Source organism: Benincasa hispida, chromosome 1 (genome assembly GCF_027475165.1).
Source record: "Benincasa hispida cultivar pf3 chromosome 1, pf3_genome.v1.1, whole genome shotgun sequence".
NCBI lineage: Eukaryota > Viridiplantae > Streptophyta > Magnoliopsida > Cucurbitales > Cucurbitaceae > Benincasa > Benincasa hispida.
This window is the reverse complement of record NC_143478.1, coordinates 21,741,902-21,761,749: the sequence shown is the minus strand read 5'-3', so window position 1 is coordinate 21,761,749 and position 19,848 is coordinate 21,741,902. Positions and strand designations below refer to the sequence as shown.

At 35.1% G+C, this 19,848-nt stretch overlaps 1 protein-coding gene across 5 annotated transcripts; it reads left to right on the top strand.

Moving 5' to 3' along the window:
* The first annotated feature begins 9,160 nt into the window (after nt 1–9,160).
* Nucleotides 9,161–18,204, top strand: LOC120083252 (Transducin/WD40 repeat-like superfamily protein). Of its 5 annotated transcripts, none has more exons than XR_005483392.2 (17): nt 9,161–10,630; nt 11,500–11,572; nt 11,799–12,059; nt 12,217–12,284; nt 12,380–13,519; nt 13,951–14,092; nt 14,570–14,812; nt 14,883–15,177; nt 15,314–15,435; nt 15,571–15,690; nt 15,856–15,987; nt 16,063–16,185; nt 16,383–16,493; nt 16,579–16,728; nt 16,796–16,921; nt 16,992–17,127; nt 17,727–18,204. XR_005483392.2 is itself a non-coding variant. In XM_039038928.2 (17 exons), the coding sequence occupies exons 1-17, from the start codon at nt 9,858–9,860 to the stop codon at nt 17,742–17,744; spliced, it is 4,014 nt and encodes a 1,337-aa protein (XP_038894856.1). In that variant the 5' UTR covers nt 9,161–9,857; the 3' UTR covers nt 17,745–18,204. The 5 variants fall into 5 exon arrangements, 2 of the variants coding, with proteins under 2 accessions (XP_038894856.1, XP_038894872.1); XR_016528457.1 differs by having other exon boundaries at nt 15,790–15,987; nt 17,011–17,127; XR_016528447.1 differs by having other exon boundaries at nt 15,525–15,690; nt 17,011–17,127.
* Nucleotides 18,205–19,848: the final 1,644 nt, after the last annotated feature.

Sequence of the window (19,848 nt, the reverse complement as noted above, 5' to 3'; positions counted from 1 at the left end):
ACCTGACTGTCTTCAAATGGAAATATTTTATCACGGTTTGAACCCTGCACCACAGACGGCTGCCAATGCAGCAACAACTGGTGGTTTGCTTGATAAAACTTACGATGAGGCCAAGAATATATTTGATCGCATTTCTAAAAATCATGAAGAATGGAGAGAAAGCGATCAAAGATTGAGGATCAAAGATAGTGACGCAAATAATGGGGCCATCGCATCCCTACAAACCCAAATGAACGTGATGATGAGTTTGATACAAGGCATCGCAATCAATAGCATGGGAATGCAAAAAGGGCAGGTCAACGCAATTACTCAAACGACCACGGGTTGTGTCATCTGTGGAGAAGCACATCCGATTGAAGAATGCCCAAGGAATCCGCAGTCAATATGCTTCATAAAGAATAACCCTTACTCTGATATGTAAAACCCCGAGTGGAGAAACCACCTCAATTTCGCGTAGAAAAATCAACAACAAAGCTATCAACCTATGGTGCAAAAGAAAGGGCCACCATGATTTTTCCCGCGAGCAAACAGTCAAACGCATAACCAAGCCAGCAATTCACAAGCACCACAATCTTCATCCTTAGAGAGCTTGCTGAAGCAGTATATTGAGAAGAATGAATCAGTGCTTTAGAATCAAGCGACGTCTATCCGAAATCTTGAAATTCAGATAGGATAGATTGCGGGTGAACTCAAAAATAGACCGCAAGGAGTGTTGCCGAGCTCAACTGAGCTTCTTCGCAACTCTAGGGGTACAGGAAAGGAACAATGCCTAGCAGTCTCTTTGCTAAGCGAAAAAATGACAACAGAAGTAGGGGAGGAACCCATCATGACCAACTCGAATGAGGTGAAGATCAAGAACCCATTGACATATGATGCAGAAGAGTCTGAGAAGATGAACCCAGAAGTTGCGTCCACCTTCAAGCCTCTAGAACACAAAATAGAAGTACAGCTACCACCATTCCTGCAAGGATTGCAAAAGAAATAGAATGATGAAGGAAAGATCGCTACAGTGGCAATAACGCAAAATACTATGATCCCACAAAAAATGTGTCCAGGAAACTTCACGATACTATGCTCAATTAGAGGGGTCTACATTGGTCAAGCACTATGCGATCTTGGAGCGAGTATAAACTTAATGCTGCTATTAATCTTCAAATGATTGAATATGGGCAAACTAATGCCCACGATGGAGACTCTCCTGCTTGCGGACAGATCCCGAATACATACCGAGGGACAGTTGAAAGATGTCGCAGTTTCAATTGACAAATTCACCTTATTGGCAGACTTCATCATTTTGGATATAAAGCGGACGAAGATGCGCCCATCATATTGGGACGACCATTCCTCTCAACTGGTCGTGCTCAAATTGATGTGCACAAGGGGGAGATCGTGATGAACGTTAACGGAAAAAAGCTCCGGATTGAGGTAATCAAGATCCCAGAAGACCGGAAAAAGAAAAGAAAACCACCTTGGACGTAAGAAACCCATATAAGCGGTCCCTGCACAATCATGCGATTCAAATTCATCAGGGATACAATTTTTGTGAAGTATCCGTTGAAATATTCAATTCATGAACTTATCTCTATCTACTTACAGTTATTATTATTTCGTTATCTTTTGTATTTCTGGAAAAAGAGAGAGAGAGAGAGAGAGAAATTTTGTTAACTTTGTTTTTTATTTGACCCTCTCGATGTTTTCCTTGTTACGATCGTGGTGAACGATTGCGGAAGAGCTACACGAAAGACGCAACTACTTTATTCTACCACCGTAATCAAAGAAAGCAGTTTTCCGCAAGGAAGGATGCGATCACAACCAATGTGGGCGACAGAGCAAATTTGGGGGTTGTATCTTTCCTTGACTTTGTCTATTCCAAATTCTACACTATCGTATCGCATTTTAACTTTGATAATTTTATCATCGCATCCTCTTTAGTCGGCTCAATCATTTAACATTAATTAATTTAGTAAATCATCACATTATTTCTCTTTGCTAATTATGATTTCAATGATGAAACGCATGCCTCTATTTTTTCGTATATACTAGAGCCAACTTAATTTTAGGACAGTCATCTCATGAAATATTTTTAGAAGTTAGTGATTTTCCAGCTTTCTTTCAAACTGACTTTTTACGAAACTCCCTAAGTGCATCGCATGACTTGTTTCAATCTTTCAGCAATGAGGACATTGCTGCATTTAAATTTGGGGGTGCGGTATTCATTTTCGACCTTGCTATTTTTAGGCTCTACAAAAAACAAAAAAAGCAAAAACAAAATCATAACATTGCGATCGGATCCTACTCGTAGTTGGATGTTCACATGACACTTGTGAGGGCAAGCCAAAATGAAGGTAGGAATCGTGATCAATGCATAAATAAAATGATCGCAACTCCGCTGCCAAATGGGCATGAGTTTAAACTGAGAAAGAGCGCCTCGCTCATAGTTGGATGTCCGCATGACACACGTGGGGGCAAGCCAAAATGAAGGCTAGGCACTCAGATCAGCGGAAGGTCATAGAAAAAATATATATGTCTAAAATACGCAAGGATAAAAATCATTTGAAAATACTCCAGTTGGAAAAAAAAGTTTTTTTATATGAAATAAATCACGTGATGCCCTGGAAACAAGTAAAATTTTTTTTAAGTTTAAACTTACGGTACTTAAATTTTAGAAATATTTTAAGAAGAGACCCGAATAAGAATTAAGGAGATTTTGGTACATAGGATTTGAATAAGGCAACCTTGAGAAATCTAAGAAAAAAAAGAAAGCGGTCGACTTTCTAGAGAAAATCTTTAGCTTATACTTGAGGACAAGCATTGTTTTAAATTTGGGGGTGTGATAATAGGCAGAAATGCATGTTATTATAGCACAAAGTTGTAAAACAATGAAGGATTGCAATGGTAAAAATATATGAAATTGCGTCTAAAAGCATTAAGTTTATAACATTGCGATCGCATGCGTCCATCGCATTAAAAACAGTTAACTTATGTATTTTGTGCAAAAAATGTGTTGGCACAAGGTGGAATTGCGATCCAAAGAAATTAACATCCGAGCGCATTAAGAGATTGCGATTGCAAGGCTATGCGATCATTTGCATTCGTGAAAATCTGCTAAAAAAGGTGGCCGCATAAAGCCGACGCATCAAGGTGAAAGCTTAATAAATCACGATGGGACAGAAAGTTGATGACAGTCGATTCAGAATTAAGTTGACAAGCCGTTAACAACACTGTAGCAAGTACACTCAACTTTTCAGTGACAATTATTCGGCACATCAGACAGAGAATTAATGACGTCCCATTAGTGCAATCATTCGAGAGAAAAAGTTCTTCACCTTAAAACTCTATAAATACCGAAAGCCACCTTCATTGAAGGAGTTCAGTTTTTCATTCCAGCTGAGCCGTATAGAAGATAGTTAGCCTTTGTTCTTAGTTCCTTATACTTAGAAGACGGAAGTGAGAGAAGGGAAAAGATGCTAGAGATCATCCTGGTCAGCTCGAGAGAGTGCTAGGGAGCCTGGAAAACAGAGAAAGGACCGACTCTTGCGAGAGCAAGAATATCTTTTAAGTAGAGTAGAGAAGAACAGTGTAAAAGCCTTGGGAAGCAAGAAATTTCTATCAGTCTCTTTATCTTTATTTCACATTGTCATTCTGTATTTCGATTTCATATATAGAATGGAACTTGCATTTCTACATTTGTTCACTCTCTGTACAATACGCATGAGTAACTAAACTTTTGAATGGGTTGAGAAGTACTTAGCTAACATGACCTAGGATCTTCATTGCATGCAATCATCTTGTCTTATGTTGCGTCCATCACCCCTTTAGAGCTACTCGAGAGAGAGTCTAAAGAAAGAACCTAAGACTTGAGAGAGCTAGGTTAGAATCTAGACTTGAGAAAGCAAGATTAGATCTGCATAAGTAAGAGATAGAGACTTAGAGATAATCTCTGTTTGCCAACATGCATCGCATGCACCCTAGAGATAGGTTATGATAGTATGCGGTCGTCTTATGTATGTGTGTGCCATTCATCATTACATAGACAAGAATAGAAGCTTAGATGTAAGTCCTATAGACATCATCGCATACATCGCATGCGTTCTAAAACTAGAAGCCGTAGCATTTGCATTGAGAGATGACTTCCTGTTGTATGTATGTAGCATGATCGCATAACATAAACGCAATCTTTTTGTTTGACTTTACGAGTTGAGTAAACAAATCAAAAAGCGAGTTGTAGTTCTAAGGGTTGATAACCAATGGGACCCAATATCTCAATAGCACCTTTGTCTAAAGCTTCGAATAGAGCGAGCCTAAAGGGCTCTTGCTGATACTACATCAGAGATTATTTTGTTGGGAGCTGTATCAAACATGAACAAGCTGACAGTGAGAGCATGTGATGTTACAGATTATGAATGTAAGTCAATGAATAGCAATCAACTATAGCCGTAGTTCCTATACATTGCCCACGGAGCGGTAGGCTAAGCCGGAAAGAGAGAGAGCAGTTGGTTCTATAATTGAAATAATGGAAATGCTCTGTCGTAGAGCTTCGCTAGCAGTGTCAAGCAAAGCTCGCGATTCGACTGGAACTAAAGACCAGAATGAAAGTTCCCTTCTCAACCCGTTCCCCTGCATACTCATCTCATCTTCCGTATTATTAACCTTGTTCTCAACTCTGCCGCATAAACTTTATACTTTAAACAACACACTAACCATTACATTGATTTATTCGTTACCGCAAAGTAATAAAAAATTGCCATCGTATAGTGTTTCCTTAGTCCCTGTGTTCGACCCTGGGCTTACCAAGAAACTCAGTAGGATTTGATCTTGTTGAGAAAACTTGCATGCACAACACATATTCCACCATCGCATTCTACACCATTATTTCATCACATTAAACACGCATCACTGATCAATGCAAGTTCATTATTCCTCATGAATTTTTAACAATATCAACGCATGCTCTTATCATTAACCCTTATAATTCTAAGTAAAAGGCTACAATAGCTTGTATTTCTACAAGCTATCAACTTTAATTAATGTTTAGGTTGGCCAATTAAATTTGGTTTTGAAACTGATTTTGGACCAAGCCACAATTTCAGGTTGATTCCAGTTTTTCTAAAGGTTTTAGGGAGTTTAATTACTTAGATTAAAATTTATGATCAAATTTTGAGGTAAGTAATCTTGCTACTGGAACTGCCTTATGCCAGATGATAATTGAAGAATAATTTTAAAGATTCTAAGATTGTTTGCATCAAGATATATGTGGCTAAATAAGCTTATCTTAATGATGTTTTGAAGCATATTATGAGTGCAATCATGAATTAATTTTTTTTATATGATTTGCTAGAAGAATATTGAGCATGATGGTATGTATTTGTGTGATCATGGGACTTTAGTTTATGATGCATGTTATTTATGATAGTGATAGTTACCCCCTGCCCATAGTTAGATATCTACCAGAGGTGGTGATCTCCAACAGGATTTCACTAGAAGTTTGTGTTTTCTTTGGGATTCACTAGAGGTTTGTGTTCCTTCGGGATTCACCAGAGGTGGTGATCTCCTTTGGGATTTCACCAGAGGTTTGTATTTTCTTCAGGATTCACCAGAAGTTTGTGTTTCCTTCAAAATTCACCAGAGGTGGTGATCTCCTTCGAGATTCACTAGAGGTAGTGATCTCCTTCGAGATTCACTAGAGGTAGTAATCTCCTTCGGGATTTCACCAAAGGTTTGTGTTTCTTTCGGGATTCACCAGAGGTTTGTGGGTACATCTCACTTATGGTAGGATGGGTTCAACTATCCACTAGATGGTCATGCCATGTAAAGTAGAGGTTAATCAATGTCCCATTAGAGAGTGGCATCTAGAGGACATAAATGCTTAGCCTGACCTCGATAGTGGGGTTACTTACTAAGTATTTTATACTCATTCTTTCTAATGTTTCTTTTTCAAGTAAAGGTAAGAACACGTTGACGAATGATAAGTGGAATCCGTGATCGAGCTACTGGGACCAGTCATATGCTTCCCCTCATGTTTTCAGGAAATGTTTTAAAATTTTTAGTTGTTTGAACTTGAAGTTTTGGTATTTGTGCTTTTAAACTTTTTTTTAGAACTTTTCTAGTTTTGTTTCGTGGTTTTAAGGGTACGGTGTTAAATGATTTTCAATTATTTAGTTTTTAATAAAGTTAATTATTTTATGCTACTTATTTGGTTTTACTAAGTCATGAAAATATGTCAATTTGATTTGTATGCATGCATATCTATAGTAACTACCTAGTTTAAGTCCTAGGGAGCGAAGTCATTACAACTAAAAAAAGTAGCTTTCAAAAAGTTGTTTTTGTTTTTGGAATTTGTCTAAGAATTCAACCATTGTACTTAAGAATGATGCAAATCATTGTAAGAAATGTGGATGAAATATGCTAAATTTTAAAAAACAAAAACTAAAAACCAAAAGGTTACCAAACAGGGTCTAAATAAATAAAGATGTCAATCATCATTTAAAATTCCATGGTTCAATCCCTATCTTTGAAATTGTTGAACTAAAAAAAATAAAGTAAAAAGTTATACTACGACCTACAGGTTTTGTTTATGAGCTTTTAGACATAAATTATGTAAAAAATTTAAATAGTGATAATGAATTATCAAAGTGAGCATAATTCAACGATAATTGACATATATCACTTCTTTTGAGGTTAGAGGTTTAAATTTCTCTTTCCCATTTGTTGTACTAAAAAAAATAAAAAACAAAAACAAAAAGTTCTCAAAAACTTAGATTATACTTATATAGTTTTCATACTATTATAAAATTATAATTCCATAAAAATTCAATTTTGTCTAATAAATCTTAATGGTTGATTCATTTACTATGTATAGACACTTGTTAAGTGTGTATCATGTACTAATTTAATTTCTTTTTTTGGCGTAGTCTTTAAATAATACATTTTACACCAATTTTCAACTCAATTGGTGAAGACATATACCATCAACTAATTAAAAAATTAAATATTGAATGAATTCCGCACCCCTATCATATTGTGAAAGTAAAATAAAATTCACATACCACATAAAGATTTATACTTGTTAGACACAAAATAAAAAGTCTGTAGACCCATTAGACGTTTGTAAAAGTTTAAAAAGTTTTTAGACTAATAAACTTAGAAGCTTGTCAAATGAGCTTGATTTAGTGGTATTGACATGACTTTCGTCCTAAAAGGTTGGGAGTTCAATCTCTCACGTATCGTCGTTGATTTAAAAATTTAGAGACTAAACTTGTAATATATCGAATATCATCTATCATCAACCAATAGAAGTGGACTAAAGTTTAAAGGGGATTATAGAGTGGTTAGGGTTTGATTGAAGTGGAAAAGAGAGAAAGAGGAGGTGGAAGTGGGGGCAAAAATGGGGCTTTTCCATGTGAGTTTGGAATATTGGACCTACACACAATATATCATATAATTTTGCTCCCGTGACATGCGGTGGGGCCCATCCACTGATCCAATCTCCACCGTCCATTTTCAATCTAACTTTTTTTTTTCTCTAAACAAAATATTTAGCCATTCAGGTCCAGTTTGCAACTATAGGTACATTCGGATCCTAGAGTTTCAAAATGCGATGTTTCTATATTTTTTAATTTAAAATGTCACGTTAATATTTAAAATAATAATAATGAAATTACTCTATAATATTTTAAACACAATCTAAAATTTTCAAAAATAGTTTTAAAAATTTAGAAACATACCACGGCTAAAAATATAGTTTCCTTTTTTTTTAGTTCTTACATCAATGAGATGTAGAGGAAAACGATTAAAATCACTACTCTCAATCAATTAAGTCATGGTTGACACCATGATGTTATAGTAATAAAATTAATTACAAACTAAGTACCTATGATTTGATTTTTTTTTTTTAAAAAATCAAAATTCACCAATCTTAACATTTAAAGTTTATGATTCAATTAAATATAAAATTCAAAATTGTATATAATAGATGAAGTAATTTTTAAAAAGTTTGAGAGCATGTGTTGGGAGTGATTTTAAAATGGTTAAAATCATAATGAAACATGTTTTTTATGATTCAAAATTAAGTGTGTTAAAATGAAATTTGCATTTAAAAATATAAAATTAAATATTAAATTAATTTTGATGATTAAAGACATGTTTCTAATTGATTCAAATGTGACATGAGTGATTTTAACAATTTTTCCAGAATCATCTGAACACGAAACTTCAAAAATCTATTAATTTCAAAGATAAAATATACACACATTAAAAATTGAGGAGTAAGAGTAACTTTATTTAGCCTACAAATTATTATGCCCCTTAAGGCTCAATTAAACTTTATTTGACACTCATAACGTTTTTCACTACATTTAATATAATATTTAAAAATGTCATTCTCAAATCTTTATTTCAAATCTAGGATAACATCTTCTTCCTATTTCACCCTTGTTTTGACATACATTAAGTCCAAAACAATGTGTTGTTTGTATTGTAGACTTGTAGTTTAATTAATTATGACATCATAATTATTTAAATTGTACACTTAGGTTATTATATATAAAATACTGCATTCATTGAAAGTTTAAAAAATCTTTATTTAATAAAAAATAATAAAAAGTCTATAAATTTATATAGTTTATCAAGTTGAACCATCAACATTCACAATGATAATCAACGTCTTTTCATTAATGACAAAATTCAAATTCACACTCCATCCTAAAATTAAAAAAAAATGATATCCTAATCTAATTGAAAATGTTAATATCTTTTTCATAACATTTCCAAAAGTTCCTTATTTTTAGAACTATAATATTAATAAAATAAAAACACACCTTGAATTTTAATCAAATCCTCTATCATACACACATATATATATTATAACATTTCAAAAACGTAAATTATTTTAGATACTGAAAATATTTATAAATAATAGAAAAGTATCACATCGTAGTCTATCGCAATTTATCGCATATAGATAGTAAAATTATATTATATTTATAAAAATTTTAATTTATTTTCTTATATTTGAAATCCATCCTTTAAAAAACTACCTTATTTAAAAAAATGTCATACTAATAAAACAAAATCCCAAACTAGTCCAAACTTGATACTCATGAATTTTCAATTCATAAAATATATAAATACAATTTAGTGATGCAAAAATTTAAAAAGAGATGGAGGTAATAAGACAATGTAGGCAGAGGATAGCGAGGCTGGTTTCATGTATTCTCCTTTTCATGACAGCCAAATAAGGACACATCCAAGCAAAAAAACAGTAGAGAGATTAGCTATCAAAGCTCAGTCTCTCTGTCTTTTATCCCCCAAAAACAAGAACCCCAGCTTCAACCTTTACCATTTCCCAATGCCTCCTACTCTACCCTTTTACCATTGTACTGTTTCGAGTTCAAGAATCTAAAAATTAACAGTCCCATGGTTGAAGATTACACACAAAAGCCAAAAATCTCAAGAAGCGAGCGACTTGGATTCTCTTGGAAACCGAGCAGCTGAGTGCTAATTATAAACACCCACAGGACGGAAGGTTCGTGTTCTTCATTTGTTGTTCTAAAAATGATTTGGAATTTGGAATTTGGAACAGTGTTTTAGATTCACAATCACATGGTGCCAAATTCTAATGGTAATTTATTGATCGAGTGAATCCAAGAGAAACCAGGAAATGTACCCATGATAGAAGCGAAGGTCAACAGTTTGTCTGTAGCAGGAAGGAAGTTTTTGAGGGCCCAACTCAGAACTTTTGGATTTTGGCTGGAATTGTCACGGGAAATTGTTCCAGACCTTCAATTCTCTGCAACAGAGATAAATTTTCATCTCTCTTGTTTATTGTTTCAGTGCATTCTGCTCTTCATGAGATCGCCATGTCCAAAAGCTGCATGCTTACTGCTTCTTCTTCTTCTCCCACTCAATGCCCACCATCTGTTTGTGAAAATGAGCGACTGGACCTGAACTCCATTAGGGGTCTTGTTGTTTCTATCAACCAGTATATTCAGGAATTCTTGAGCAATGCCGAGGTTAGAACTGCTGTTAAATTGAGATGCACCTCCAAACTCAGAAACCAGAGACATGGGTTTTTGGAATTCTTGGAACAATCTATCATCTCAAATCTTTACGGGGGTATTGAGTACATTGAAGATGCAGTTCAAACAAGCACCTCCGAAGCGAGGGCCACTAGGCTTCAGACTGCTGAACAAATGCTTCAGGTCCCAGCATTGCTTGATGAGGATGGTGAGACCTCAGGAATGGCAAATCGTTATTTAGTTTGCTGCTCTTACTTCTATCTTTCTTTGGTCAAGAAGCTTCAAGGGGATGAGTGGCAGGTTGCTCTGCACTTCCTTCAATCTCTGCTGGTTTCTCCAAGATTGGTTCTCACAGAGTTTGCTCAAGGATTTTGCTACAATCTTCTTCTTTCTTTTTCTACATGTTCGAGGCAAGAAAATTGTAAAAGTATGGGGTCCAATTCTTTTGTAGAATTTGGCGAGGGTGATTATGGTGAATCAACTATAAGGCAGGTAGCTCGAAAATACAAGGACTGGCTCATGTATTATCAGGTTATGTCGTACGGAGAGACTCATCAGTGGCAGCAACAAGGAAGCAGGAGTATGTTATCTTCTGAAGATGGATCACATTCCTTGTAAGTCTGGAATAAATTTCTAAGGAATATAAATCTTGCCTGACTCGGTAAATATCGGTCTCAAAAGTATTAGCATGTTTACTGAAGTTTGCTCAGTGCCTGTGTCATAACGATACTCTTTTATGCAGCATCGTACCGGCTGACTTGATGCTAACTACATTTTATGAAATTCTTACTGGGTGCATGACATAAAGAATGCTCATGGTCAGATAGCCTAATTGGCTTTAAGATTTTGAGCACTGGTATACTATGGGAATTTTCTATATGATCAAGTAAACTATAATTTACATGTTCAGGATTGATTATAAGTTTGTAACGATAAGCAAAAGAACAGTTTCTGAATTTGAAACTTGTTTTGCGTTCAGCAGTTGCAAGGGAAGGGGTTGAATCATCATCCTTTGGGACAAGTGATAACAATTGGTACTTTATCTGTTGAACTATGCTCATATTGACCCCAATTTGTAATTTATCAATCTCCTCAAGCAGACAAAGAATGAGACTAGATGATGGTAGTGGGAACGAGAACACACATAGGTTTATGTAGAAAACTTTTAGTTGGAATTTTGATATGCAAGAGAGAAAATTCTACCATACCAAGGATTGGTACATGATAGGTCTCAGTTCATAGGAGTGGCTGCAAAAAAATGTAATTTCATAGTTTTTCTTTTTGAAAAAAAAAAAAGGTGTCTATCTCGTTTGTTCGGTTGAATACTAAGAAATTTGTGATGCAATATTTTCTCATTTAGGCTTTTTCTGAAGGTTTCTTCATATTGTTGTCTATCATTGCTTGTATCAGTACTAGCAAAAGTTGCATTACCATGTGTACAAATTTCAAAGCGGATCTAATATATATTCCTGGCTTCAAATAGGCATGGCACGTTTTCAAGGATTGAAGCTTCAGAGGCGACTGATTGTGGGTTCCCGCGGCCAACTCTTTCCCATGTAAGTTTTGAAGGCTTCTCTGGGAGATTTACTAGCCCCTTTCTCGTTTCATTCTATTAGTTTTCTTCAGTTTTTATTTCACTCTTCATAATTCTAGTTCAAGTTCCCCCGTGCTAAGTATGGTTTTACAAAAGCCTTTCATATCCTCAGGCCTTCCTAGTTCTTTCTTAGAGTCAGATTATTATTAACACTTCCTTTTTTTCTCTTGTTGTAAAACTGAATCCAGTATGACATTCTACCACCACTTGATTATATTGATGTATTTCAAGATAAAAGAAAGGCATCACAGGATTTTCTACAATGTGAAGATACAGCGAATTCCCCAAAAAAATTGGGTTTTATCCCAGAACGTCAATTTAGTGAAAGGGGATTCTGGAGAGATTCTAGTACCAAATGCATCGGAGACCTGTTGAAGGATTCCCAGCCCGGTTCACCAACTTCATTATTCTCATCAATGAACAATTCTGAAAGTGACAGTGATCTTGAGGTTCATCCAACTCCCGACCGCTACTAACTTTTTTTCTTTTCTTTTCTTTCTTTCTTTCTTTCTCTTCTCCTTCTCCTCCTCCTTATTGTTCAAAATCAAATTTTTTATAAAGTGTCTTCTATGATGTTAGTATGTTACTAATTTTTCCATTTACCAGGCAGGCATGAACGACACTAATCACTCTAAGAGAACAGCCCGAGCAGACATGCCAGAAAACTTTTATCAGTTCGGTCAAGAATGCTTATGCTTATTATACCCGAATGTCATTTTATACCAAATCTCCATCATATTTCTGAATCTTTTTTGCACTGACCTTACAGGAAGCTGCAGTATGCTTGCTCCAATACTGACGGAGAGCAGAGTTTGATATCTTTGTCCAGTGCTTCTCTAAGTAGGGTTAAGGAACAATACAATAAATCAAACATGATGAAATCCATTTCAAACAAATTCAATGGTTACAAGTCACGTAGCCTAAAACAAAAAAACTTAGAACCTCAAGTCTTCCAAAATTGTCTCGAAGAAAGTGAACCAAAAGAATTGTCTGTAGACCCATGCAAATTACAGAGTTTTGATAGTGCTTTACCTTTATCTCTCGGTCAAGGTTCAGCCTGTCAGATTAGTAAGCAGATTAGTGTTAAAGGGCAATTATATCATGCAAATAGCAGAAGAGATTCAAAGAGTGAAATATTGGGACTTGTTGAGAAAGCGATCTCAAGATTATGTTTCTCAGAAGGATTGGGAGACTACAATGACGAGTGTGCTGTGGAAGTTTCAACGGTTTACAAAATGTTGAATAACAAAACGGGAGTACAATACACCATGTTAAAGGATTTAATAATGGATCAATTGGTGACAGGCATTTCAACTTCTAAAGAAGAAAAGGTCATAAGGGCATCAGTTTCTCTGCTCACAACTATAATTTCTGAAAACAATTCAGTTATAGAAGATATCAAGAAGAAGGGCTTACAGTTGTGTGATTTAGCAACTGCTCTAAAACATAATGTTCATGAGGCTGCGATTCTTATCTACCTCATTAGTCCATCCCCAAGGGAAATCAAGTCCTTAGAGCTTCTACCTGTATTGGTGGAGATTATATGCACCTCAAAATGTTATAATGCTTGGTCACCATCACTTGTGCTGACTCCTCCTGCAGCATCAATGATGATCATTGAAGTAATGGTAACAGCATTTGACGAGGACACGAATAAGATGCATTTGGTAGAAATCAGCTCACCAAGTGTACTTTGTGGGCTTCTTGAAGTTGCAAGAACCAACAATGTGGAAGGATTAGCGTCTCTAGGCAGTATTCTTGTAAAATGCATGCAACTCGATGGAGAGTGCAGAGGCTATATATCAAAATTCATCTCAGTGGCTCCGTTTCTCTGTCTCTTACAAAGTGATAAGAAGGAAGCAGTACATATCGCACTTCAAGTATTCAATGAAATCCTTCGTGTTCCTAGGTATGAATAAATGCACCAATTGTATTTTTGCACAGTCTACTATTTTTGGTACTCCTTTAGAACTACCTCAAATCCTCAATTAAGAAATAGACATCTGTTTTGATTTGTGCAAGCAAAGAATCCATTGTGTGATTCAAATCTTTAAGATTACAATTCCATTATTAGTTGGTTCATGATATATAAGGGTCACTAGACTTATTAAATTGATCACTTGCAAGACGGGTTCTGCAACCTCTTTTTATGAAGTGAACAAGGCTAAATCTCACAGCGACTCTTCTCAAAAGGAAATAAATGAAAAGAAATAAAAAGTATCTCACGATGACCGGTTTAGACTTGCATGAATTTCTTTTATTTTCTATGCAACCTAATATTGAATTAAGTTGTTTAACTGAAAGCCATTTTTTTAATACAATTCTTACTTTCTTGTTTAGGTCTTCTGCCATTAGCTTGTTGCAACGGATTAAGAATGAAGGGAAAAATGACATTATTCACATACTAATGCTCTGTGTCAATCACTTGGAAACTGAATATCAACTTTGGGCAGCAAATTTATTGATTCAATTACTTGTACTGGTAAGTGTTCAATTTGAAATTGGTATTGTAAATTTGAGCGTCGTCTTCCTAGGCTTCCTAGTTCTACTTTTAAAATAATTTTTTTCCTGATTTTGTTGTCTAAATATAAGGAAAAACATTGCAAAAACATTGTTGAACGAATATTTACCAACAGGGATGTGTTGGGAATGTTATTGATTTATTTTCACATAATTGTAAGTAAATTACTTGGGAAGTTGGTTAGAGTGGATGGTTGAATTTGGGATAATTATCTTGGAGAAACTCAGTCCTCTTGAAGGCTATTACTTTCCTAATTTTTCTGTGATATTGCAATGTAATTTCAGTGTTGTCATGCTCCAATTGGGATCCTAACAGATGAGTCCATGGAGAAACATCAATGAAACGACACTGTTGTGTTATGTGTTGACAAATTTCTCTTTGATTGTGTGGTTTATCTAACTTACTTTCAGTTGACAAACCTAGAATGTATATCTACAGGACAATTGCTCCACAACAAGCTTATTAAAAGAAGAGGCTGTACAGGTCCTTCTCAGGTCAGTGGCATGCGAAGAAACCTCTGCAATGCAGCTGTTATCTGCATCTATATTGTCAACTATTGGTGGAACGTTTTCTTGGACAGGAGAGCCATACACAGTTGCATGGTTGCTTAAAAAAGTTGGTTTGAGTTCTGATCATCAGAACATGATCAAATCGTTCAATTGGTTAGACCAAAGCTTGCAGGTGAACGTCAAGAATCGTATAATTCGTTGCATTGTACTGTTTGACCTTACAACATTAAATCAACTTGTAGGATGCTGGCATGGACTCATGGTGCAGTCTGATGGCCAGAAACATCATCTATATTGGGGAGTCTGTCTTTCATGCTTTAGAAAAGGGGTTGAAGAGCAATATAAAGAAGGTTTCTAGGGACTGTTTGACGGCAATTGCATGGCTTGGATGTGAGATTGCAAAGAGTCCAAGTAGCATTAGATGTTCTGCTTGTGAGATTTTACTCAGTGGGATTGAGCTGTTCTTGCATCCAGGAGTAGAACTTGAAGAAAGACTTCTGGCATGTCTCTGCATCTTTAACTATACCTCTGGAAAAGGTAATACGTTTCCTAAGTTGTATGCTCGATTGCCATAGTCAAGACAGTACAGTCCTTGCAATGCTACAGAATTTTTAAATAACATGCTCAATGGTCAAGCGAGTTCCACTGATTCCTGATGAATATTATTGGATAGGGATGCAAAAGCTTACTCGTTTCTCTGAAGGAGTTCGTGAGTCACTAAGACGTCTTTCGCATATAACTTGGATGGCAGAAGAGTTGCATCAAGTAGCAGATTATCTTATGCCCAATAATTCAGTAAGTAAAACAGCTTCACCATCGAAAAACTATTTAATAAATAATTGATAATTGTTTTAATATAATTTTGTATAAACCATCATTGACAGATTCTCATTCTTTGTCCTTCTAACATCCTTCAAATTGTAAGAACAGAGAATTTCATGCGTGCACACACAAGTTTTAGAGCTGGGTTTCAACAGCAGTGGAGCTGTATGTGCCCTCATCTTCTACAAAGGACTTCTTTTCGGTGGATACTCTGATGGTTCGATAAAGGTGAGGAAAATAAGAGCGGGTTTCAATAAACACATCGGAGATGTCATTTCAGTAAAGGCTAAGTTGAAAACTAAAAGTAATAACGTGAACTTCCTTCAGCTATAAACTGCTGTCTGCACCTTCGCAACACGAAGTTGAAAACATGACCTGTATGCATATCTATAGGTGTGGAACATCAAGGGACAATCGGCATCACTTCTATGGGACATAAAGAAACACAGAAAAGCAGTGACATGTTTTTCACATTTTGAATCTGGGGAGAGTCTTCTAAGCGGATCTTCCGATAAAACTATTCGAGTATGTAACCATGACATTTACCTTAATGTGGATGGACCGTAGAAGGTTGAATTAAGCTGTTTCTTGTTTGTACAGGTTTGGAAAATGATCCAGGGAAGATTGGAGTGCATTGAAGTGATAGAGTCCAAGGAACAAATCCAACATTTAGGGGCATATGGACAGATGATCTTTGCAATTACACATGGCCATGGGTTGAAGGTGATGATAATGTCATCACTTAATTTGCAGTATTATTATTAAGGAAGTGGATGCAAGTATTATCTGCGCACCCTTTACTGCGTTTATCCAAAATATCAGCAAACATAAATAGAACAATGTCTGAAACTAAATATTGGAGAAACTTATGCTGGTTTTGGAATTTCTTATTTTTAACTGTACATAGTATTCTGCAATAGGTGATCGATGCATCAAGAACAACAAAAGTTCTTTTCAAGAGTAAGAATTTGAAGTGCATTAAGGTGGTTCAAGCAAGGGTTTATGCAGGCTGCACCGATTCCAGCATACAAGTTAGTTCTTTTATTCCTCCCTTTTCTTTTTCCAGAGAACTCCATAAATCATAAATGACCTCTAAAGAAAAACTGTTGTCACTAGGAGTTTTCTGTGACAAACAAATGGGAACAAGAGATCAAGCCACCTTCTAAAAGTTGGATGCTGATGCACCAGAAGGCTATCAACTCACTTGCCGTGTATAAGGACTGGCTTTTTAGTGCTAGCTCAATGGTTCAAGGCTCATTATTTCAGGTAGAACCATTACCGTAGCCAGAATAATTGTACCATAAACTTCCATTAATAGTAGAAATAAATGCAGAACTGGAGAAGACACGAAAAGCCCGAAATTAATATTATAACTGGTAAAGGAGACATTGTGCAAGCAATGAGTGTCGTTGAAGATTTCGTGTACATAATCTGTAAATCTTCAGTGAACAGCATTCAGGTAATCTTCAATGTGTATTCTCGTAAAGAATTATGTGTAATCTCTATGTTATGATCATAGTTGTCATCAGTTCCTTCTTGAAAAAGTAGATATGGTTGAGAAAGGCACAACACAAAGTGGGGAGAGTTACAGCTGGTAGTAAGATAACATGTTTGCTTACAGCCAATGACATGGTTCTCTGTGGCACAGAGACGGGCAAAATTAAGGTGATCGATATCCCTTTGATTATTATTATTATTATTTAAAATATCAAATTCAAACTTTGAATTTTCTTTATTTCCAACCAGAGAGCAAGAAGTTTCATAAATAGGTTATTTTATATTTCTATAGCGCATCGTTCTTATTTCCCTTTCCATTCACTCAGATCTTTTCTACCTCATTGAGACTGTCATTCTTTTTTTCCTTTTCATTCACTTGGATCTCTTCTACCTTATTGATAACGTTTCTTTCTTTTTCCCTTTCACTCGGATCTCTTGATTTCTATTTCTGCCTCATTTCTTCCTCGCCTGCCTCAGTCTCCATTTTTCGTAATCTCTCTTAGATCCAAGATTGATTCTTCTATGCTGGTAGACATCTAATAAGAATGATATTAGGGTGTTATTAGGATATGAAGAGTATGTAATTAGTTAGGAGAGTCCATTATGGAGTTTGGTTATAAATAAAGGTTAAGGGAATGAGGAAGGTAAGACAATATTTTGCTGAGTGAATTAGAGCTTGAGACCAAGGGAGAGGGTCTAAGTAACTCGAATTACTTGGTTTATTTTATAGTTTGGTTTATCTTACTCTGTAATGGCTGAAATTGCAGGGCTGGATCCCCCTCTAGCAAGAAGATGCAAGTAATTTTGTGGACTTCCCTTCTGTAGCAGTATGATATATTTTGTTTGATTGATATAAAAACAGCATCAAAAGGTGGAGTATTACATGTTTAAAGAAGGAACTCTGAGAATCTTGTTTGCAGCAGCTAGCAGGAACCTTCAGCTTAAGTTCAAACCATGCAAACACAAGTTCAATTCAATCTTCATCATCCATCCAGTTTGTAAATTGGACTAAATGTTTGTATTGAAATTTTTTTATTAGTTTGAATGCCTATTATATGAAAATGAAATTGTATATGAAGTCAATTAAAGAAAATAAGTTAGTTTTGGAATGGAGAACCTGATATGGTTCGTCCTATTTTACATGATCCGATGAAGTGAAGTTGAAACTTTTGTTCTAATTTGTAAATTACTTCTTAATTACATACCACGTGCAATCCACGTTTGTACTATTTTATTTTATTTTCATTTTGTCATTTTGTCATTTTGCTATATTTAAAAATAGGTTGGCCATTTTACTATATATGAAAAGATCCCTAAAATTAATTTGATTCTAATTATCTTGTCCCTAAGTTTCAATCCCAGGAAATGGTCTTTTTTTAAAAAAATTCTCTCTCCCTTTTCTTCCCCAACTTGTGTCCTACATCTACATTGATTAAATTAGCAGCCCCAAGAAACCTCACAATCTTTATCGAATAAAAAGATTTTTGACTCGCAATCAATTGACAATGAAAGTATATCCCATTGTCATCTTCCCTTCTTCACATGTTACTAAATTTATTAGTCAAGTAGTGCTCTTGCAAAGAAAAAAAAAAAAAAGTCACAATCTTAGGTATGAGGAGTCAAATGGCAAAAACATAGCAAAAACTCTGTCCATAATCCATTTCCCAATAGGGGTAACATCCTCCTGTAGTGTCCTACTGGAAAATGAATAATGATGTTGTTTCAAATTCTAATCACAAGTTGGGTGGACTGAGTTGGGTGCTTCAAAACCTACTGAGTCATGTCTACCTTGCTGGAACAAAGATTATTCATAGATGCTTTAAGATGAAGGTTCTTGAAGCGATGGTTGTATGCTTCAACAAGGAGAGTATTTTCTCAATTCGTCTTTCAAATTTTGTGATAGAATTTGATTGTTTGGAAGTTATTATTAATCTACTAAATGGTGAGGCACTCGATCTCTCTGAAATCTCTAATTTCTTTATTGAGGAGGCTAAGACATGAAGTTCTAAATCTCTTATGCTTGTCATTATCATAATGTCTTGTTACACTCTCTAGCATGAAAGCTCTTGAGGAGCAGTGTCGTCCATTCTCCTTTCCCCTTACTTTTAGTGGTTCTCTACTCTTGTGGCTCGAGATATTATTTTATAGGTTTTTTCACTCTGTTGTTTGGTTTGGTTGTTTAAGTTCAAAGAAACAAAAAATCTCTTGCATTTATTATTATTTGTAAACTTAATTTGAATCCTTATTTATTTGTTTCAAAATGTTAAATGCTCAAACTTTTGTAAAGTGAAAAAACACTAGTAAAGATTAAACTCCACAAAACTTTCCTAGATAATAAAGAGCAATAATTAGGTGTAGCCTAAGTTGCACTTAATCCCATGCTCCATTTTCCTTTACACATTTTTTTTTTAAAAATTGTCACATAGAAAATTTTTATTAGACAACTATCTAAACTATACGACTGCATAAGAATAGGTGCAGTCCAATGCCTAAACATTTGTCATAAATAAATAAAAGGTCCCTTATTCACAATGTATTACTTTAATTGTCCCATCAAATAGCTCATACCATATTAGAAAAGTTGATAATAAATTTAGTCCTTTTGTAAAATTGAGGAGCATAATGGGAACTCATGGTATGGAGAAAATATAATATAATAATAAAACATATTTAAATAAAATAAAATAACTAAATAATTAAATTAAATAAAGAAAATTATAGAAAATGAAAATATGAAATTCTCTCCAAACTTTTTGGATTTCTCACTAATATGTATACGTCTTACAAAACTCACCAAATGTCACTATTTATAGGAAATTTGGCAAGTAGAAGGTGAATTACATTGATTGATAGTATGTAATCTTGAGGCACATGGACAACACTTGGGAT

Coding starts and splice junctions, on each gene's coding strand:
- LOC120083252 (XM_039038928.2), top strand. CDS start 9,858: ATGTCCAAAAGCTGCATGCTTACTGCTTCTTCTTCTTCTCCCACTCAA. Junction 14,093..14,569: donor TGATTCAATTACTTGTACTG/GTAAGTGTTCAA, acceptor GTATATCTACAG/GACAATTGCTCCACAACAAG. Junction 15,178..15,313: donor TAACTATACCTCTGGAAAAG/GTAATACGTTTC, acceptor ATTATTGGATAG/GGATGCAAAAGCTTACTCGT.